The 23,954-nt window shown below is 36.5% G+C and overlaps 1 protein-coding gene across 1 annotated transcript in view; it reads right to left on the reverse strand.

Annotated features, from left to right (window-relative positions):
* Positions 1 to 23,954, reverse strand: part of trabd2b.L (Trab domain containing 2B L homeolog) — a 170,847-nt gene that overhangs the window by 54,166 nt on the left and 92,727 nt on the right. The window contains exon 4 of the mRNA XM_018258396.2: positions 18,861 to 19,035. Within this exon, the coding sequence (XP_018113885.1) occupies positions 18,861 to 19,035 (175 nt within the window). The remainder of the gene's footprint in view (positions 1 to 18,860; positions 19,036 to 23,954) is intronic.

The raw sequence follows: 23,954 nt of genomic DNA on the forward strand, positions 1-23,954 counted from the left end.
TCATGTGAACAGCAACATACGGTCCTTTTGCTGCTTTTTATCGAGATCCCAGCAAACGTTTCTGGGGCAATAAAGAAGGAGGCAGCCCCCAAAACATTTGCTGAGATCTCAATAAAAAGCATCCAACGTTCTGCAAGTTGCTGTTCATGTAAGTACATTTTGGAATATGGTTTAATGGCAGATACCAAGCAGGTTTACATCAGATAAGCATATCCTTTTTGTAAATTATGGAAATATCAAGATTTAAGTTTTATTATTCACTAAACACAAAATGCCAATAGAGACACAGCTCTCCTTTACAAATATATGCAATGCGACATATGACATTGTTTAATTTTCATGGTTAACCTTTTCAACCTGCTTCAGAGGTCACAATATACCATCACTGTTAGGCAATAAGGGTGCACTTTTAGATGTAGCTCAATAATAAAATAAAAAAATAAAGTAATAAAAAAGTAATAAAAGGGCCAAAGACTTGAAATTCAGTTTGTGTGTTTAAAATACTAATATACACTTAGGGGCAGATTTATCAAGGGTCGAATTGAAAATTCTAATTAAAATTTTCACATTTTTTTATGGTCAAAACTGTCAAATTCGACTAGGGAGTTATCCAAATTAGATTTGAGGAGATTTATCATACTCTGGGCCTTTAAGAATTAGAATTCGACTATCCGCCACCTTAAACCTGCCGAATTAACATTTAAGTCAATGGGAAAGGTGCAGGGATCAATTTGGCAATGTTTGCAGCCTTCCTGGCCTTTTTTTGGGGAAAAAAACTTGAATTGAGTTTGACCGAATTCCATTCAAATTTTCGGGTCATTTAAACTCATCCGAGTACAAAAAAGTTTGATTCTATTAATACAATTCGACCAGTTGAATTTCGAATTAATGGGAGTTTTAAAAAACTCACATGAATTTGAAATTTTACTCTTGATAAATGTGCCTCCCCATCTGAAAAATTGTGATTGTGCATACTTGGTATAAAAGTAATAAATTGTGGTTTGAGGCCAGGAAGTGACAGTTCACAGTAAATACATATCCAATAGCAGGTGCATTAGTGCTCATAGATGTGCCATTAATCAGCACTGTTAGACGTGCACAGAGGCCAACCTTCACAGACACTTCGTAAGCTGGCAAGCAAATAGCAACTTCTAACATGGATTTCTTTTCTTCTGCTTCCAACTCATGTAAATGCATTTTATTAGAATACATTTTTCCCACCAGGGAACCTGTCTGTCTGTTTCACCAGGTCTTCTAGTCACCTAATACTTTTACCGTAAAGGAATGTAATTCTTTCCTATGTTATCAGTCAGTTTTTTCTTTGAAAAGAAAATGTAAATTGTTCATATATTATATAATTACATATATAATACTGTTTGGATAAATGAAAAGCAGCTAAGATATTAGATGAAACATCTGGGTTTTGCAATAATGACTTTCTTGAACTTGGTAAAATTTTTAAAGGAATAGTGAGTACACTTCTGGAGGAATCTGATCCTCTGTTTTCTGTTAGATGCAATAATGTCACTGCCTAACTTAAGTTCACATCTTTTAATCACCTTCTTATATTTGGGGTCTTCAACTTAAATTATGTGTACATGTAACTGACATTACTTTGTGTTAATACTCTGAAACAAGGGCACATGCACTAAGGTGCATAAACAAGTGCAAATTAGCGCTAATCATTGCACCCGATTTATAGCTTCAAAGCACATTGATAATGGTTGGATATCACTGCCTGTCATAAGAAGTGCTGTAAGAACAGGGCTCCATTCCAGCCTGCAGCTCATAAATACAGTACTGCTGAATTGCAGTATAGGGAACCAAGTGCAGAACGTTTAGGGGCAGATTTATCAAGGCTGGAAGTGGATTTGAGTGAATTTTCTAAGTTCAAAAAGTTTGAATTTCAAAGTAAATTTTTGGGTACTTCGACCATCAAATAGGCTACTACAACTTTGATTCTAAGTAAAATCGTTTGAATATTCGACCATTCGATAATCGAAGTACTGTCTCTTTAAAAAAAACTTCAACTTCAATAGTTCGCCAAATTAAACCTGCCGAAGTGCTATGTTAGCCTATGGGGACCTTCTAATGCATTTTTCTACATTTTTTGTAGTCGAAGTAAAATCGTTCGATCGATCGCTGAAATCCTTCGAATTGTTTGATTCGAACGATTTAATCGTAATTTTACTTTGAACGCAAAATGGTCAAATTTGGTAAAAAAATGTTGACTTCGATATTCGAAGTCGAAGTATAGCCATTCGATGGTCGAATTTCGAAGTATATTTCGTTTCGAATTTCGACCATTGATAAATCTGCCCCTTAGTGTATTGTTTGCACTTTGCATTCTAAGTAAACAAATAAGTAATAATTTAGTGAATATCTGCTCTTAAGGAAAAAGTATTTATATTAAGTTACAGAACATGTAAATATCCCCATATGGTTTCATAATCAAACCCCAGTTCCAGGCTTACCAAAACTGGATAAATTAAAAAACAATTCAAAGAGACCCATGGATAGTAAATACAGTAAAAATAATTATAAAAATGAAAGATATTTATTAGGACATGTTTAACGCATTTTGTGCCAACTGGGCACTTACTTATTTACTAAAGCATTAGGCTAAACATGCCCTAGTAATTATTTTTATAATTATTTTTGCTACTGTATTTACTATCCATGGGTCTCTGTCAATTATCTTTGAATTTACCCTATGTAAATGACCCCCGTTATGTTTTGGTTGTTTGTAAACAAATTTTACAAAGTAAATAAATATGGGGAAAACATCTATAGTTACATGATATTTATATGCCAAGAAAAACATACCTTGTTTAATCATTACAGCCCTCTCTGCTTTCCAATATGTTCCCATGTGTTTCCTAAGCCTCCATTGTTGAACTGCATATATGGACTAGTATGAATTATTGATTGCATAGGCTTGGTGTTCATTTTGATAATTAATCTAGTTATCTGCTACTTAATTACTAAGGCTAATGCCACACGGGAACTGATCTTGGCCTACGCAAAAAAAGCACAATAACATTTTTGCTTGGGTACCATCCTTTGGATCCAGTTACATGAACCACAAACAATTCCTTGCTTTAAAGTGACTACTACATGTAAATATATAGTGAATAATGTACCCCCTTTGGTAGAATATAAGAAATTTACAAGTCACCAAGGAATCCCATGACCATATAAAGGCACAAAACGCCCTGCCATTATTAGTTACTTTAATTCAGGCCATACCTCAAACCATTATCTTTTCTCAGTCGTATACACAATAAAACAGCTTAAAGAAGAGTTTTGGAAAGAGATAGTGTAAGCAAAAAAATTGAAGAGGTAAATGAAAGCCCTACGACTGAAGTTTTCTTAATATGTTAAAGCATAAGGAAGCAATGATTACACACGGCTAGTGTATTTATAAGTATAGCAATCTTTTATTTTAAAGCCGGCTAGCATGTACACTGCAAATCTACAAAAAATACAACAAAAAAAAATATACGAGCCCAACTGAGGCACCACTTACATCATTCATGCTAGGTGGCAAAATATCTTGCTTTAGGACACATCTCAGTATAACAAGATAATTCACCTTCAAAATGTCCCTTTGCTAACTAAACAGCAGAATATTGCTGGACATGTAAAGACAAAGCTATCCATCTGTACTACATCAGTTGCTCTGCAGGAGCAATGGAGGTGTTAAGGCTCTGACATTTACTTGAAAAAATGCACCTGAATTTATCTTCCAGTGATTCTGAAGTGTAAACAGTGTTCCTCTGGTACCATTTTGATTATATCTAACCCACTGTTAAAGCAAACCTCCCACATAGCTGTAAAGAGAAAAGCCCTAGTCTATCCTTATACAGAAGGTAAATGGAATAAGACCCATTAGCGTAAAATAAAGACAACTGTTCCCAAAATCTATAAATGTCAATAACGAAAAACCTTTTACCATGTGTTCCTTTTTTACTAGATTTGATGATATATCATTGTTCAATAGTGAGTAGTAGAACTACTGTCTCTTTCTTTAGCAGTTTTAATGGTTTCTCACATATTTAGCAAGGGAACACCATTGGTTTACCCATCAAATCACGTCAATAATACGTTAGTGATGTTACTGAGATCAGACTGGGGAGTGGGGTCAGGGTCATTGTGTACCTTCTTAACTTGTGGCTGCGATCGGGGCCAGGGGGAGGTCAATAGGCAGGAAGGTCTGGTTCACTAAGACCCACTGGGTTTTTTCCCGGTGTCGTGCAGGCCCAGTTTGATTATGAGCACCGGGGTTTGCCACTGGCAGTGTGCTTTCTATTCAAACAGCTACAAGCCAGCAAGGGTATATTGATCATTGTGGTTCTCCCTGAGAATACCATAGCAGTCAAAAATGTTTGCAGTGTATGTAATAACATTGGACAATCGCAAACCGTTTTTTGTGACAAAATATTTAACAAGACTCCAGAGCAGGTGTTAAAGGTTCGCAAAACATAGTAAAGATTCGCAATGCAATAACAGCCTAACGAAGAATATTATATTGCGACAAGCAAATTTTTATTTGCAAAGTTTTGCTCTTTGCAAATTTTATTACATGTCCCCCTTATTGTCATAGTATTGTCAAATATTTATTTAAATTAGAGTTTTAAGTAGTGTCCCACAAGGTTTTGCATGAGATTTACTTTTTATTCAATCTGACATCTAAGTGGCAGATGAAATGCAACAAAGATAAATGTAAGGTTAAGCACTTGGAATTTACAAATATATAGGCTTATACCTTTAGTAGTACTACGAAGGCCAATCTTAGATGAAGACGGACATAGGAGTGCTTGGAGTGGGTGTAATACATTTAACTGTAGTAAGCAATGCCAGTAAACAACAGTAAGGGCCAATGGGATACTGTCTGTGTTAAAAGAGGTATAAATTAAAGTGATGTGAGTGTAATTCTTCCCTTTTACAAATCACCATTAAAGTCCCATTTAGGATATTCAGTGCAGATTGGGTCCCTAGGATATTACTAAAAAAGTAATATCCTAGTTATCTAAGAGTTCAGAAAAGGGTGACTAAATTGACAGAGGCCATTGAAGATAAAGCTATTTAATTTAAGGGTAAGGACATACTGGACGATTTGTCGCCAACATTTAAAAAAGTAAATCGCGGCAACAAGACGATCGTCTTTTTTGAACAGACGATTCACAGCGACTATTGGCACAGAGCGATTTGTATCCCATTACTCTGTGCGGTACGTGCTCCACCCAAACCGGAAACGGTTTGTGCTTCCCGCTGTAACCTGGCGTCTTTACGTTTTTGCGTTCTTGCGTCATTGCGTTCGCATTGTAATTTGAATACAATTGCTGCTACTTATCTGTATGTGTGTGCGTGTCTTGGAGATTTCAGTGCTTTTCTAAGTACATGCTATTTTTGATAAATCGCTCGGAAAAGTGTCTCAGTGCGTTTTGGAGCTACAGGCGATTCACAAACGTGCTGTGGGCACAGGAGCTGGCATCTTTCATTTGGTTTTGTTCAGAGACAAAACGAGCGATATGTGGCCGCGATTTGCTTTTTAAAAACGTTGGCGACAAATCGTCCAGTGTGTCCTTACCCTTAAATACCTTTCTAACTCACTTATACAATAGAAAATAAACAACAAATACAAATCAACCTATATTTAAATATCACACCAGAAGTTTGCAAATTGTCATAATCTGAACATTACACAGCCAGCTGGAAACTTTCTCTTCATATCTATTCAGACAGGCTTTCTCACTAAATTTTCTTGCAGCAGTGACTATCCCTCATCCTGTGCCCTGATCTTTGCAGATTACTGACTGGATTTTGTGTGCTGCTAAATTTGGATGTTCAGATAATTATTTGGATTACGAGGCCGTACAGACAGACAGGCAGTCTGCTGAAATTCATTATGGATAGGCTTTGGGGGAGCCACAAAGTACCAAAGAAGAGATATAAGGAGCTGGGAAACAGAAAGGGAACTGGACATACTTCTACTAGAGTGAAAGAACAAAGTATTCCCATCATAGAAAAATAAAAGTAAAAAAAGAAAAGTATGTAAGGACCCAAAGCAGCGGTCCTTCTGGCTAGAATGAAGTTCCACAAGAGAATCAGGGAAATTAAAGCTGGCAAGTATACTTGATGGAAGAAGCAGGCTAAGGAATTCACCTTTCCTAAGTATAAGTCTTTGTGGTTTTAGAATATAAGATCTTCTTGAAATTAGTGCCACTGTGAAGAAGGGAATAAGTTATCAAATTAATGAAAATTGGCCAGAAAAAAAACAGAAAATGAAAAGACCTAATTTTAAGAAAGGACCAGAGACATTGAGGTGTCTCCACTAAGATTAGGCTACTAGCTATACAAGGCAATGCTCTGACAAACCTGAAAAGGCGGTGCCTAGATCTGGCAGTCAGTGCCTCACAATTTTGCATCTCAGGGCACACAAGATATATTCAAATATATCCTAAGTTAAAATAATTGTATAGAGAGTGATTTGAACTATTTTGCCTCATGGCACAAGGGCTTTGGGTCAAGACTCCAGTGCAAAATGGGTTTAGCTGGTATTTGCAGCAAGATATTCTGCATTTTCCTGATGCTACTTTTTGCACTTTGCACAAATGTTAAGTTTTGCACTTAACAGTCTTTCTTTATTTCACCCCAAAAGACAGACTTTTTTTTAAACCTTTTCTATGTGCAAAATAAAAACCAGATTTGTATTTGCTAAGGTGAACGTGTATTCCAGGTATACATTTCTTTCTCCTGGCCCATGTACTCCAGAATAAAGAAAACGGGCCTTCAGAAATAAAATAAATATTTGAAAGAAACATGGAGGTTTGATTTCTGCCAGAAATTCTGACTGATGTAAGGCCGAAAACTGTTGCTCTTGGCTGGGCTGGATACAGATTTAAACTAGCTTCTTTTTCCTCCCTTTACAGTAATCGTTAAAAATACTAATAAACTCTAAAATGTTATTCTGGAATGTAGAGGTTCATATCTTGCAAAGAGGAATTCTGAAAATGATCAGAAAGGTAGGCTTATAAAATGGCAGACATAACAAACTATATAAAAAAACTTAACTATTCAGCTTTAAAGGAAAACATAATTTAAAAGCACTACTACCACCTAGGTTAAGGTTACTGACAATGACCTTAGGGGGTTTTATTTACTAAAACGCTAATTTATCTCAGTTTTTCATGAAAACAAAATCGACCAAACTCCCTTCCACAAATAGAACTCATTTCATCAATAAAATGTCACAACGAAATCGAGCATCGATTCATATTGTGCGTTTGACACTCTGAAAACTCAACTTTTTTTGAATTATAGAACAAAATGCAGCTTTGGGGTATAATAAATCTCTAAAAATATGTATTCAAGTTTTTGCCTTAAAAACCTCAGCCAGATAAATTTGAGGTTTAAATGAGACATTTTGTGTAAAAAATAAGAATGTGCCAGTGCATTATACTCATTTATATATAGAAGAATTGTGCTTAAAAAAACAGCGTTTCAGGCTGATTTATTGAATATTTCTGCAAAAACCTTAAAAATCCCTCCCTTCTATTCCACTTCCTGCTCCCTGAATTCCCAGGTTGTACAGAGGAGCCGGCGGCTCTCAGCTCACTGCACTGTAGGACAGGAACCAATCAGCAGCTAGCAGGACCTGATAGGGAACTGAAGCCTCTCTTTGCTTGAGTGACTGAAGGGCTGTCCCCCTCCTACTGTGCTTCTTCTGTCCCTCTGTTAGGACACGCCCACCCCTCATTTGAAACACAGAAAGGGACTAGAGAACATCTATAGGGAGCTCCAATAAAGGGGCTATTTTTAAAGATAATATTAAGTTTAAGCACCATGTAAAAGCAACACCATATTTTATTCATAATTGTCTACAAAATTACATTTATAATTGTCTACAAAATTAGGGGTTTTTCATTTATTATTATTTATTATTTTTCATTTTATTTACTTATCTCCAAATGCAAGATTTTTTTTTTCATATAAAAACGGACTTTTAAAAAAATCATGAATTTTTCAGAATTCATTAAACCCCAAAGTCCGAATCTGAAAAATCCGGCATCTCAGACCTGTCGAGGTTGCATATGTCAGGAAAATCGAGAAAATCGGATGGAAAAATCTGAAAAACTCGTGAAAATCCGTTTTTTCGGGAAAATGTAATAATAAATAAGCATAAAAAACCCCAGTGGATTTGATCGGAGTTTGTAGCAGAAAATATTGAGATAAATTCGGACTTTGATAAATAACCCCCTAAATGTTGAAGTAGTTACAAAATGCTGTGTCCATTTTTACTTTCAGAAATATGCTGCCAACTCTTAGGCTTACTTTATGTCTCCCTGTTGGCAATTTTAAATAGGTTTTTTTAAAATTTCCCCCAAAAAATCCAATCCACATTATTGCACAAGAGTGTTTTGACTACAGTGCTTTTGGAAACTTTGGGAGCCAAAAATGCTCTTTTTCACCTTCTCATAGAAAAGCATGTAAAAAAAAAACTCTCACAGGAGGTGGCAGGATGGACACTTTTTAAGAACGTATATCTGGGAAGAGTCACAGGCAGAGCTCTTATCATGTTTTTCTATGGTGACATAGAAAACATGTTGTACTGTTTTATCCTATCTAGCTTGTACCAATCTACAATATTATAATTGCCCTTAATCGCTAAACTTCTAGGACATGCTTCTTTTGGACGTGGGCAGCAGTAATCATCACATTCAAAAACTACCAAAACAAGGAGTATGGAGAACAGCCAATAACCTTTCAGCTGGGCCAGGACCTGCTGAATGTAGTCCTCTGTTCTTTATAATGCAGATTAGACTGCTGAAAACAGATACTATATCAACTATTGATTATGCTTCACTTTGTCTACAAATGGGCACAAATAAATATGTTTTGAGTTAAAAAAGCTTTACCTTGTGCCCTGCTGTTCCTTCCAAGAGCCAAAAGAGGTAAATATATTCTGAGTAGTAAATTAAAATCAGCTACCACAACTTCATGGGACAAAAACTATAATTTTCGGTTTTCTGTTTTTTTTTATGTGTCAATATGATAGGGACCTTAGATTTGAAAGTCCACTAGGGCAGGAATTGATGTAAATGATGTATATTCACTGTAAAGAACTACAGAATATATTGCTGTATAAAGAATAGTAATATATATGTAAGTATAATTCATAAATGAATCACACTCAAGGAACTTTATGAATAATAAATAAGGGGCCATTTACTAAGGGTCAAAGTGAATTTTCGAATTCAAAAACTTCAAATTTCTAAGTAATTTTTGGGTACTTCGACCATGGAATAGGCCAAAATTCGATTTGAATTGAAAAAACTTCAACTTCGAAAATCTAAGTACTGTCTCTTTAAAAGACTTCAACTTCGACACTTCGCCACCTTAAACCTGTCGAGTTGCTGTTTAGCCTATGGGGGACCTCCTATAAACTTTGGCTAAGTTTTGAGTAGTCGAAGTATTTTTTTTGTAAAATTGTTCGAATTGTTCGATTTGAACAATTTAATCGATCAATCGAACAATTTTTACGGCCGTTTTCAAAAAAATACTTCAACTATCGAAATGTCAAATTCGATGGTCGAATTTCAGAGTTTTTTAACTTCGAAATTTGACCCGTAGTAAATGTGCACCTTAGTGTTTAATGCAATTCAAACATTTATTCTGTGTATATAAATATTTATTTACACTTACACTAATTTTTTACACTTACACTAATGTATCATACCTCCCAACTGTCCCCTTTTTCTCTGGACAGTCCCAGTTTTGACAGCTCTACCTGCAGTCCAGGATTGTTACTGAAATGTCCCAACTTTCTCTTTGATCTCCTGCACTGAACAGCCAAAAAAAGATACACAGTTTCTAAAATGGAATTGGCTTTTGGCAGAGAGCCCAGAATATGTGGCTGGTGCACTTAGATACTTTTGTAACAATTTAAGATAAGCAAAGTAGCAATTGTAACAATTTAAGATAAGCAGGTCTCTTGGGGAAACTGAGACTTTCAGCTTAAAGGGCAATTCACCTTCATTAGCAAAACTGTAATAACACATAAAAACCACAGAAATGTGTTCAAACTGTCATAACATGGAGGGGTGTGTGTATGGATGCTGGGTTTTTATTTGGAGGGATTGAACTTGATGGACTTTGTTTTTTTTTAACCCGATTTAACTATGTTACTATGTAATTTTAAGCTACCAATTTTTGTAAAATGAACAAATTTGCTCCACAATTTTTTTTATTTCCAAAATGTTGGGAGGCATGATATATTTGTAATTATAATTCATAAATGAGTCACAATTAAGGGACTTTATGAATAATAAGTGATTATTGCAATTCAAACACTTATACTGCATAAATATTAAGAGCAAGAGAGTTTGTGTGTGTGTATATACTGTATATATATATATATATATATATATATATATATATATATATATATATATATATATATATATATATATATATATATATATATATATATATATCATATATAGAGTTTTCTTTTGCTTGGTGTGTGATCTTACACTAATTGCTCAGTAATGCACTCAGTTCACACTTACATTAATAGCAATTTCAAAAGATTATGGTTGTTTTAATAACACCATGGCAGATATCCATGTTCACATACTTGAAAATTATGAAAAAAAATGCTTTAAAAATATCCAGCGATAAGGAATGCCAAATTATTTGATAATATCACAAATTCCTTTGTGCATTGCAACTCTAGTGTGTGTGTGTGTGTGGAGCAAGGGAGCAAGGAGCATTAGACAGCTGCAAGAATTTACACCAACACTAGAGAAAAGAAAATGTTTTAAAGATTAATAGACTGGATTGGAAAAAGGATTGACCCAAGAACACTTAACACTGTCCTCCTCCATCTCTCTGCACTAAACATGAAATAAACTCTTCACGTGTCCTTTGTATCAAGTCCCTCAGTTTACAATAAGTCATGGAACATGTCAGTAAAGACTGTACATTACTAGCACCACTTTTTATCATTAACTATTGTATAAAGTCTCTTGCTTGATGGCAGGGAAAAGGCTGGATCAGCAGAAAACTATTCCTCTTAAGTGCACAACTCCAAAGAAAGTACATGGCAAGTTGGGGAAAAGCCAAGTTGGCGAACAGCAAGGCAGGAAACTAAGAGCAAAGTATATGGAAAGGAGAAACGTGGGCATTTACAGTGCAACAAAAAAAGCATGCAAGGAAGCCTGGGAGCATTAAATGCCAGCACGCCTTCATACACCTAATTTTCAATGTATTTTGTTTGTTTTAAATGTTATTACAGCTGGGAAAATGAAACTGAAGCTTTTAGAATCTGTCCTTTACAATAAAAGTTCTACAGTTACGCTAGAAAAGTTAATTTTGTGAAAGGAAAGACATTTCAAGATAGTATTATAGTGGTTAACAGAAAATGAAACCTCATTAAAACACATACTGTAAGAATATCAGTGTCTAGTTGCTAAACAATTTTATATAGCCACTAATTATTTATTATTATTATAGGTTGGTTAAAGGCACAAACAGTTAAATGTATCTATCTACTCTTGGGTACAGAGCTTTATATAATGTGTCTGATTTTGTGACTTAAACTATATGTGATACACTGTTGCATTCAGCCTAGGTGCTTGTGGAAGGATTTGATGTTCTGCCATTATAGGCAGAATTATTTCTGACAGTATAGAATGTTTCCGATTTTGGCAATCCAAACTGCATATGATACACTGTAACGTTTAACAGGATGCCTGTGGAAAGAACTGATGATCTGTCATTACAGGCAGAACTGTCTCTGACAGTATCGGACAAACCCTCTGCCTATGACGCAAAATTCCCCTGCGACGCCTTGCAGGCTCACTCGCTGTTGAGACGTGACGCAAATTACGTCAATACGCTCTCTGATTGGCCCATTTGAATCTGTACCGGCTGTCTTGCGGTTACAAATAGAGGTGCAATGTCGGCTCTCCATATATGCCTTTGACAAAGCCCGTGACTGAACGGGCGAAACGCGCGTCAGGCGCAATTTTAGTTTTTGGTTAGGCAGGCGTCGGATAGGGACAACGCTTATAGCTTGGGAATAACGGATCGGGAGGGCACGTCTTGAGGGTGAAGGGGTTGGTCATCGGATGATCCGTGGGGCGAACAAACTTGCTAACTACAATTTATAACCGCTTGCCACTAAGGCTGCTTTTTAGGCCTCAATATATCAATCACCCTGCTGGGTGATTGTAGACCTGAAGGGAGGGATCCTAAGGTGGGAGAAGGGGTGGCATGTGGGGAATTGATACCTTTCCAATAGCATTAATCGTCAAGTAATCGCAAAGATTGAGTGATTTGCTCCAACCAACAGCCACTCTCAGGTGACCTTATCCCTCCTACCCCTGGCTTATCAGTCAATCAGCCCCCTGCCTAACCAACATTTTAATGTTGCTATCTAGACATAATTTTATTTGTTATATTAAAAGTTAAGTTTTAATTATTACTTCATTTGTTTGTTCACAACACATGGATGGGAAGGTGCAATGCAAAGGGTCATTTCTTTTTCTTTCTTTTTCATTAAAGGCACACTATCCTTAATTTTTTATTATTTTTTTGATGTAACTAGTACAGGTATATGCCAGACCTAAGAAGTATGGGGTTGTGCTAAGAGGTGCAAGAGTGCTCATATACTCAGCACTTGCTGCCCTTTGGGTTGCTGATCATTGCACGAAGCGCCGACCAAAAACGCAAAGAGGAGGGCCAGGGCATGCAGCTTAGCCCTATCCTTACAAGGACAGTACCCCGATGTGGGCTGCATATCCTGCCACTCCCACCTTATGTGTGATTCTTGAGGGCAGATAAGGGGACAGGGGGGCTGAAGAATGCACCTTTTGAATTTAGCTAGTCTGCACTAGATTCAAAGAGCAGTCTGCAGGTCTTTGCACTCTGAAACGGGTCACAGAGGCCTGCAGTTATTTGCACAATGCCCAATGCAGCAGGCAAAGTGCAACGAAATCTCTGATTACAGCATTTTCTTTTTTTTAACTTTGAACACTGTGTGAGACATAATTTATTCATACAGCATCAAGTAGCATTTTATAATAATTTAACAAATAAGGGGTTTGTAATAAAAACAGAATGGGGGGCTGCTCACAATCTCTGACCCATTTTACTGATTAGAGATCTAAAAAGGCAGAATCCCTTGAATTTATTTTAAACAAGACATGATCCACAGGTTTTAGTTTGATTTCAGTCCATTTTTAAGTTTCATGTTTAGTCTAATAATTGCTTTTATTTCTTCATTCTTCAATTTTTTTGCAAGTGGTGAACAGGTAGGATTTAGACATTTTGCCCACCATATTTCTACAGGCTAAAAATGCAGCATTCTAAAGTCCTCCCAGTTGCTGTCTACTGGAGCCATATGAAATCACCTGCCTGTATAATTTTCACAATTGGGTGAAATCCTCTGTACTGAATGGCCACCGACTGAAAGATGCCCAGATTTCCTTCTTCTAATGCTTAATAGCAACGTTTTTACTTCAAACACTCCTTCTCTGTATATTGCAGTTTGACAGAGGATTAACTTGTATAACCTTGCTACAGAATACACTGGCATAGCACATAGCGCAAACATGGAGTCTGTACTGCTAAAGGCTACTTAAAACACTGAAAAAATACCAATACCAGGTTTGTTTTGTCATTTAGATTGATGTATGCTGTTTAGTGACCATCACGTTCAAGATGCTGTCTGTTTGTTTGTTTCAATATGACTTAAGGGCAGAGACACACATGAAGATTAGGGGAGATTTAGTCGCCCGGCGACAAATCGCCTCTCCTTTTCATTTATATTCTAGCCAGTGGGAAGGCAGTTTGGGGAGATTAGTCACATGAAGAAGAGGCGATTTGTCGACGGGCGACTAATCTTCCTGAATCTTCGCATGTGTCTCTGCCCAAAGGGATATGGCCGTGGGTATTTTAGAGGATTTTGTATAATGTGTTTTCAGACATCATGTATGTTTTTGAGTGTTATAAAATGTTCCTTCCTATAAGACACACTTGCCTTTTATGTTAGTGTTCTGTTAGCTCTGTGTGGAAAAAGGGAGAGGGATTTTCAGCATTTACTCAAGAAAAGCTAAACTAAATAGTGGAACGGCATATTGCTTCTATCCTCACCTTTTTTCTACCCTGATGCCTTTTTTTTTTAACATTTTGATGTTCCTTTTAAATCCAAACAGAGTTGGTCCCTGTAGCCATAAGTATTCCTTTAACATTATTTGCACATAAAATTGACATGTACCAGGGGCAAGCTGTGTGTAGCATAGGTTTAAAGATCTAAGCACGCTGTACTGTGCCAGAAAATTAATTTCCTTTCTAATATTTAAGTGTTCTTGGCTACGATTCCAATTTACGAACATTAAAGATTGTTTTCTTTTAAAAGCTGAGTATATTGTAGTCAGCATTGTGAATAAAATATTACACATGACTCACGGCTGTGTGATAAAATAAAACAAGAACGATTCTCCCTTTCCAAAGCACAGCAACAGAAACTTTATTTAGGAATCACCCAGAGAAAGGTTACATTGATCGATGTGAGCCACCTTGTATTAAGTAGACACTTATGTCTGAACAAATTTTTGTCCATTTAGGATTCGAGGATCCACAACCTTGTAATATGACTTGCACTTCAAACTAGACTGCTGTTTAATACATAGGTACGGTTGGATCTCTTTATACAGGTATGAGAAATGTTCTTCTCCCTCACAAAAATCCAGACTTACATTTTGCTTATATACTGAACATTGTCAAATTTGTCATGACCCTTCTTTGCATCATGTTTCTACCTCATTATTACTGGTATAAAGAATATTTACAAAAAACATCTTATTTTCTTTCTTGAAACCCTTACTTCATTGCACAGCTTGTTTGGGTGGAATATGTTGGCCCAGACTCATAATACAGACTCATTCCATGTCTTTGCTCTAATTTAAAGTTAAATACACTTTTCTATGACAAGTCTTTTCTGGAAGAAAAATCTGATTCCTAAGTCATTACGAAGTGTCTTAAAATGTCCATGACTTGGGGGAGAAAAAAAACAAAAAAATGTTTATTCTCGCTGGAGCAACATCTCGCAGCTTAGTAGCTATCCTTTATGGAGTGTTAAAACTTTGCTTCCTTTTTAAACCTGTTCCTCTGGGGAATTGTAAAGCATACTATATTAATTGTCAGAATGAGAGGTGGAAAATTTACAGGCATAAAACAGTGCTCCGTGGAATTCCTACCACAAGTGGTTCCACTCTGTACTCGACATTAGCATGATGATATATTCTCTTTTAAGATTTTTTTACTTAAATGTGTAAAAAATAGAGACATAAATAATGTTTATCCCTTTCTTCAAGAGTTTATGTACCCAAAAGTTAAACTTACATCACAAAAGTGAAGCTAAACTCAGTCAAGCAAATTCTTCCCTGCACGCGTATGGTATCCATTTTTCAGAAACCTGTTATCCAGAAAGCTCCGAATTATGGAAGGGCCATCTCCCATTTTATACAAATAATCCCATATTTTTAAAAATGATTTCCTTTATCTCTGTAATAAAACAGTACCTTTTACTTAATACAAACTAAGATATAATTCATCCTTATTGGAAGCAAAACCAGCCTATTGGGGTTATTTAATGTTTACATGATTTTCTAGTAGATTTAAGGTATGAAGATCCAAATTACAGAAAGATCCATTATGCGGAAGTTGTTATAAAGTTGTGGGTGCACTTCCTAAGTGACTATGCTATATAGCAGGGATCCCCAACCTTTTGAACCCATGAGCAACATTCATAAGTAAAAGGAGTTGGGGAGCAACACTAACATGAAAAATGTTCTTGGGGTGCCAAATAAGTGCTGTGATTGGCCATTTGGCAGCCCCTATGTGGATTGCCAGCCTACATTGAGACTCTATTTGGCAGTACACTGGTTTTTATACAACCAAAACTTGCCTCCAAGCCAGGAATTTAAAAATAAGCACCTGCTTTGAGGCCACTCGGAGCAACATCAAAGGGGTTGGAGAGCAACATGTTGCTCACGAGCTACTGGTTGGGGATCACTGCTATATAGTATGTTTGGAGCTTTGATACATTTACCGTATATACTCGAGTATAAGCCGTCCCGAGTATAAGCCGAGGTACCTAATTTTACCTCCAAAAACTGGGAAAGCTTATTGACTCGAGTATAAGCCGAGGGTGAGAAATGCAGCAGCTTCTGGTAAGTTTCAATCAAAAAATTGAGGGTTTCTGCTCCCAATGGAGGTGCTGGCGTCTCGTTTTTGGATGCCGGCGACCATTCCTGGACGCCGGCGAATATTCTTGGAAACTATTCTTGGACGCCGGCGACTATTCTTAGATGACCGGCGACAGTTTTTGCACTTGACCCGAGTATAAGCCGAGGTAGAGTTTTTCAGCATATTTTGGGGGCTGGAAAACTCAGCTTACTAGAGTATATACGGTATATCGCTGCTGACATTACTATTTGCATTAGTACAAATAATAATAATGAGGCTTACCTAATTTTTAAACATCTGAGAGAAGCCTGACAGGTGGCTTAGGCATAATGCTTATTTAACACAGACATTGCCCATATTTAACACTAGGAACATTGGCTTGGGGCATGCTTGTAGAAGTACAATGCAGTATCTTCCCCCGAACAGACAGACAGGTGAAGCTAAGTATTGCAAGCAGCACACCCTCCCCTCCCAATTATAAAACCAGGGTGAGTGTAACTTTTAAGATGTTTAAATACATTGACAGACACTTATCATCCCAAAAGTATTAGCATGCCCATAGAGGGCAAAACTGCTGCAGCAAAAAACCCTTCTAGTCCATAGCTTTATGAATGCCAAACATGTGCCATCAGGAGGCCTTTGTTGTGATCCTGTTAGCAGCAGATTTAGTGCTGAAGACCTGAAATGAACCTATTTGCATCTGCCTGCCATGCTTTTCTCCCACAAAACCACCTTTAAGACAAAGTATCAGTGACAAAGAGGTGAAGATGGGTAGACACTAAAATAGTGGAAAACCTGATGTTGGCCTGGAGATCAATTGAAGATTAGTGACAGTGGCACATCTTACGTGAAAGGCCCAGTAAAATTACAGCTGATAAAAATATAAAGTATAAAATATACCTCAACATGCATTAGATTTCAGATTTAAATTAACTCCCTATAATGCCTGAGAACAAATACAAGATGTTTAAAGTAATGCATAAATGGGATTGGATCGCATTAAATGGAACTCTATCCTTACTTTGCACAACAAGGCTAGTTCTCTATTGGGTAGGAAGTGTCAGTCTGGCTTTTTTTTTCTTTATAAGCCAGCTCTCACTTCTGTTTGAATGAAAGCTCTTCTAAAAGTTCAATCGACACTGCAGGGATCACACATGGCCAGTCCGCTCTCCAAACTCTAAAAGGAAGCATTATGTGTGAACGTATCCTGAATGAATTATGTAATTAATATTAATGGATTTGCCTGTACGGCTTCCTTCTTTCTAACGGGGAACAGAAAAATCTTTGTCTGGGGGGATGGAGATGAAAGGGAAAGCGTTTTGTCAGGTCCTGTAATCCGGCAAATGTATAACATGAGCCACACCGTGCACTCCTATTTGCATATGACACCTCCAGCTGGGACAGTGGCCCAGTGATTAACGGCTGTTACCATCTCAAAGAGCTGGAGAATAATCTCCCTACAGTTAGCTCTGATTGTCTGATTAGTATTCAGAAGTTTTCAAGAACATTACTGCCTTTGAAGTGGGTAAGGGTTTAATCCCACTTTAAGTGGCTCATTGTTTAGCTGAGCAGGTCATCTCTATGAGCAGGTCCATAACAAACTTGTTTCGATGGGGCCCAAAAAGGTGCCGTCGTCGATCTACCTAATCCATATCAAGATGAAACAAAAAATGTTTATGAATATTGTTTATGAAAATATAGTCTTTTCATTATAAATCAAAGAAAACTGCATATTATACAATTTAAAGGCAAACTTTGGTCTTATTATTTTCCTATTTTCTTGCATAATATATAAATAGCTTTGGGTCATATGTAATGATTGTTCACATTACACATAGTAATACAGCACTGATGAAGAATGTATTGCATTTCTGATTTAGTGTCCATCACTGTTAATATAAGTTTGTGGTTTGCTATGTTCTATATTGAAGGCTTTCTTTCTTTCTTTCTACTGTAGTCTCAAGGAAGGCTAGGAGGGACAATAACCAAGAAAGGAGCTACATGAAACCAAAGTAAATTTACTCACCAAGTTGAAAAGGTGGTCCAGGTGTACCAACCCCCGACCATTAGTTCAGGGGGCAGATAACCAAATAGCAGCACATATTTGTAGGGCAAATGTGGCCCTTCTGGAATCATTGAGTGGCTGAATGACCCCTTTTTTGCTATTGTAGGAGGGATTATACCAACATTACTTCATTTACTTCTGCCGAAATCTTGCTTGCTATAAGAGCAAAAAGACTTTAGATAAGTCTCTTAGAAACCAGTGTTACCTGTAGACAAGACTAGGACCAAACAAGGGTCACCGATGCTTTGAATTTCACAGTATACAGACACATATCTCATATTTTTGTGGGCAATACCTGGTAGATCAAGTCATGGTGTAGACCAGAGTGGCCATAGCTAAGTGTTCACCCAATGGTTGCTATAACTTGTAATAACTATAAATAGTAATCAATAGTTAAATATTGATTTGAAGTAAAAAACATTTTTTTTTTGCTTTGGGGATATCAAGAAAAAAGCATTACCAATTTGAACACCATTGCAATTTTTCCATATTTATGTAACATGCCCTAGTATGCACACAAATCCAGTGATATTACCTGCCCCAAAAGCAAAGAAAAAACTTCTGTCATTGTTCTCCTTGAGAAGCGAAATCACTCTCCTTGCCATCCTCTCATTTCTCTTGTAGATCAGTTCTTGCCTGAAGTAGATATCAATCTCTTGTGCTGTTACTTGTTCATGTGGGGGAAGAGTGACGTTGATAAAATTTGGGAGCTGGAAGACAGAAAAAGGATACCTTTATGAAAAAACACATGTGCTTATCAAGCAAATCAAATCAAATCATCAAAACTGCCATTAAATTTTGTTAAATCTTATAAATCCCACACACACACACATGCACTGCTATTAGAAGATCTATAGCAATCACATCTAGGAATACAATTACTAAGGGGAACTGCACTTGTTTTCCGTATGATTTTCGTTTCTATCGTACAAAATAGTAAAATAATCATATATAAATAGCTCTGGAAAGATAGCCGTGTGGTGTCTATTTTGCATATAATTTTGAAAGTTATTTTTGATAGCGAAGCACGTGACCTAAATTTCTATTTACACAGTGGTACTTCACTTTTGCCCCTGTCAGTCCACTTTTTTTAACCACAAATGGCAGCAGGTGCTGAAATTTGCATATTTAAAAATATCCATACTGTTTAATTTAAAGGAGAACTAAAGCTTAAAAAAGACGTAGGGTTGAAATGCTGTACATTAGGGCACATTTACTATTGGTCGAATATCGAGGGTTAATTAACCCTCGATATTCGACCGTGGAAGTAAAATCCTTTGACTTCGAATATCGAAGACGAAGGATTTACCGAATTTCCTTCGATCGAACAATCGAAGGAAAAAACGTTCGATCGAACAATTAAATCTTTCGAATCAAGTGATTCAAAGGATTTTAATCCATCGATCGAACGATTTTCCTTCGATCAAAAAAAGCTAGGAAAGCCTATGGGGACCTTCCCCATAGGCTAACATTGGTGCTCGGTAGGTAGTCAAAGTTTTTTTTAAAGAGACAGTACTTCGACTATCGAATGGTCGAATAGTCGAACGATTTTTAGTTCGAATCGTTGGATTCAAAGTCGTAGTTGAAGGTCGAAGTAGCCAATTCGATGGTCGAAGTAGCCAAAAAAATACTTCTAAATTCGAAGTATTTTTTATTCTAATCCTTCACTCGAGCTAAGTAAATGTGCCCCTATGTTTTGGGCTTCTATACCAGTCCAAGGCAACCACAGCCCTTTAGCAGTGAAATCCTGTGCCTCCAAATGTTCTCCAAGTTGCTCCCCATTTTCTTTTCAACTGATTCAGTTACCTAAGCGTAGAGACCAAATATATATATATACTATAAAATTCACAATACAAGGCTGATAAGTAATTAATTCAGATTATCATTATATGGCAGTTCTAAAACCAGTACAATTAGCATCACAATGTAATAATTAGCCATGTAGCATCAGCTTCTTTGACAGATGCGCCTAATTTTCTGCTTCATAATTTGCATTGATCCCTCAGTTTAGCTTCTTAGCTTTCAACTAAAGCTAAATGTCACTGACACTCCTAACAAATCCAAAGATGGGAAGCTTCTGTGGCACCTTTGAGGGCCTGGATCATTACTATTACAGAGATGCTGAAATTTTAGGCTGGTGCAGTAGGTTCATGATATAAAATATAGCATTTCTAGCTGTATTCATTATTTGGGTTTAGTTCTCTTTTCATTCTATAAAAATTATAGCAGCAATAGTCTGGACATTTGTAACATTCTATAAATAGTGCAGCCTGTAGCTACAGCATCTGTCAATGTATGCCACATGTCTGTTCCTATTCCTGTTGGGAATTACAAGGACAATCAGTCCAACAAGTTTACAGAAAAGGTAGTGAGTCAAATTTGCTAACAATAAGGGGGTTATTTATCAATGGTCCAGTTGCGTCTTTGCGTTTTTCTAGGGTAGTTTTCAGTCAAAAAACTTGAATTTTCAGGTTAAAAAAAAACTAAAATTTACTAACATTTTTCACGTTTTTGTAAAATAAACTCAAAATTTTCAAGATTTATTATACCCTGAAGCTGGAAATATCTGGAATCTGAAAAATACTCCAGCGAAAACCTGTCATGGTCATGTAGAAGTCAATGACAGAGGTCCCTTAAACCATTTGAAGATGTGAATAGCTTTTATGATGTTTGTTTTTTTTTCGGTGGGTTTAGCTCGAATACTCTAATAATTCGATCAATTCCAGTTTTTTCTATGGAAAACTTAATTAACTCCTGCTAAAACCTGTCGAGGTAATGTAGAAGTCAATGGCAGAGGTCCCTCCAACCATTTGAAGATATTTGTAGCCTTCATGATGTTCAGGGTTTTTTTTTGTTAGGTTTTGCTTGAAAACCTAACAAAACTATTAATTCGAGCAATTTGAGTTTTGTTTTGCGGGGAAAAAAACTCAAACTACTTGAATTAATCAAGTTTGCAAATTAAACCCACCAAAACTCTAAACTGATTTGATGTATTGATGTATTATTATAAAGAGTGGTAACTGTACATTTTAGCTGCCCTGATCACTGTGTGCTACAGCCCTAATGGAAACTCTCTAACATGCTAGTACAGGTGCTTAATAAAATGCATTAACGGGGCTCAAACTTATTAGAAGGAAGGGCCCTGACTATGTGAGAAAGGGTAGGCAGGAAATAGGAAGGTGGCGTCAACAATGGATTAATTGCAAGTCAGCTTGAAAGGAAGGCATAAATAAGGAGGAGGGGATAGTAAGATAGAGGGAGAACAGGAAAGGACTACCTGCCTTTTCCAGTTACAGCACGACAACGAGCAACATCCCGCCTGCTCACCCTAGTTTTTGGGTTAAGTTATAGGGAGGATGGAGTTCAGCATAGATTGAGTCACAGCTGCAAAGGAATGCTTGCCAGGGCGGGGGGCTTATGCCCCTGGTTTTAGGCACAAGTGTGTCATGGTGGATTATGGTCTCCTCGGACAAGGGTACCAGTATGGTGGTTTATTGGTGGCCTGCTCCACTTACCCACCTATTGCTCTTGAGACAGGTGGCTGGCATGGCAGGTAGCCCCATTGGTAGTCTGTTTTTGGTGGGCAAACATGTTCATGTTATTCTAATAGCTATATAATAAAATATAATATTGAATAACAATTTTGTTAATAAAACTGTGGCCTGTTTATCACAACCTGGTTGCCCTCATTGTCTGTGGATGTTGTGGGGGTTGTGGGAGCACTCTAAAGGCTTTAAAGTATATATAAGTATAATAAATGCTTTTGCATATGTACCCAAAACAGGGGTTATTTTGTTACAAAGTTATGATCATAAAATTGATAAGCCACCATACCACGTCAAGGTAAACCCCGAATGGCGGTCCCTAACTTGTTTTATATTTTATGTGCATTTTAGCATTACCTGTAATCAATGTCCGTTGAACGCTGTTTTTTCACTAAGGGCTAAATAATAGGGCTAACAAGTTAGGGACCGCCATTCGGGGTTTACCTTGACGTGGTATGGTGGCTTATCAATTTTATGATCATAACTTTGTAACAAAATAACCCCTGTTTTGGGTACATATGCAATAGCATTTATTATACTTATATATATACTTTAAAGCCTTTAGAGTGCTCCCACAACCCCCCTGTTTTGATATTGTATATATATATATATATATATATATATATATATATATATATATATATATATATATATATATATATATATTAACAACAGTGACTCCCAAGAACAAAATCTCCCCATCCTAAATACATTGTACAGTGAGAGGCAGAGAACTCTGCATCATTAGAAAAGATACATCTTTTGCAACTGCAGTGCATTCACAGGCACAAAAAGTTGACACTCTCCCATTTCCTAACATGAGAGCACTTGCAGGAGATTGCCTTTCTAATGAATAGGGAGAGATTTTGTGCATTATTATTTGTGCATTATTCTTCCAGCCCGCTGAGCTAATAAATACCATGGCAACAAAATCTCCCAAATTACTACCTGTGCCAAGCAAGAGAATGGATCATAAAACTATATACACTATACAGGGGGATAACTCTTTTTTTCAACAGATGAAAACAAATAAAATGTAAGTCATAGGCCATTCATCATTAAAAGCTTACTAGTTGGAGAAGTTAAAGGTTCAATAATTCAACCTAAAGGTAATGGGTACAGTTCAAATTCCTATGCTTAAAAAAAACAACACAGTGCACTTGCATTTTTCCTAGTTGGTGCAAAAACCAGGCACAAGTCACATGACTGGGGGCAGCTGGGAAATTGACAAAATGTCTAGCCCCATGTTAGATTTCAAAATTGAATATAAAAAAATCTGTTTGCTCTTTTGAGAAATGGATTTCAGTGCAGAATTCTGCTGGAGTAGCACTATTAACTGATGCATTTTGAAAAAAACATGTTTTCCAATGACAGGATACCTTTAAATTCTTCTTCTTCCCACAGTTGTTAATCAATGATTGGTTTCTATGCGTTACTCCCCAATGTACATATTTTTATAACTTGTGGTTTAGTTTGTGAAAAAGCAAGTTTTGGGGGCACTTTAACATTATTGATTTACATACTTTCTGATTAATTAGCCATGCTTTTTATTGTTAATAATTATGGCACAACACATTTGTATTCTGTAGTCTGTACTAAAGACCTGAGAGCTATTTCACCACAACAGGATTACAATATGCCTACTGTACATTGTACACAACATTAAAGGGGGTATTTACTAAAACTCAAATTCATCTATTTTTTTTTTAATAAAACAAAGTTGACCTATCTCACATCCACTAATTTAACTCATTTATCATATAAGCAGCTCAAAAAAAGTCAGTGTAGGAAAAGTTTTGACAAAATAATGGGACAATTCTAATCATACAAATTTTTCGAGTTTGACGCCAGAATTTTACGATTTTTTTGATTATTGTACAAAAAACAGTGCCAATCACGTCATCTTCAAATTGTTAAAGGGACATCTGCCATTAACTTCTACATGACCTCCACAGGTCTTAGCTGGAGTATTTTCAGATTCTGATTCTTAGCAGCTTTGGGGTATAATAAATCTCTAAAAATTCTAGTTTTTTTCCCCTATAAAAAGTTGAGTTTTCCCCTTTAAAAACTTGACCAGAAAAAAT

The sequence above is a fragment of the Xenopus laevis genome, chromosome 4L (genome assembly GCF_017654675.1).
Source record: "Xenopus laevis strain J_2021 chromosome 4L, Xenopus_laevis_v10.1, whole genome shotgun sequence".
NCBI lineage: Eukaryota > Metazoa > Chordata > Amphibia > Anura > Pipidae > Xenopus > Xenopus laevis.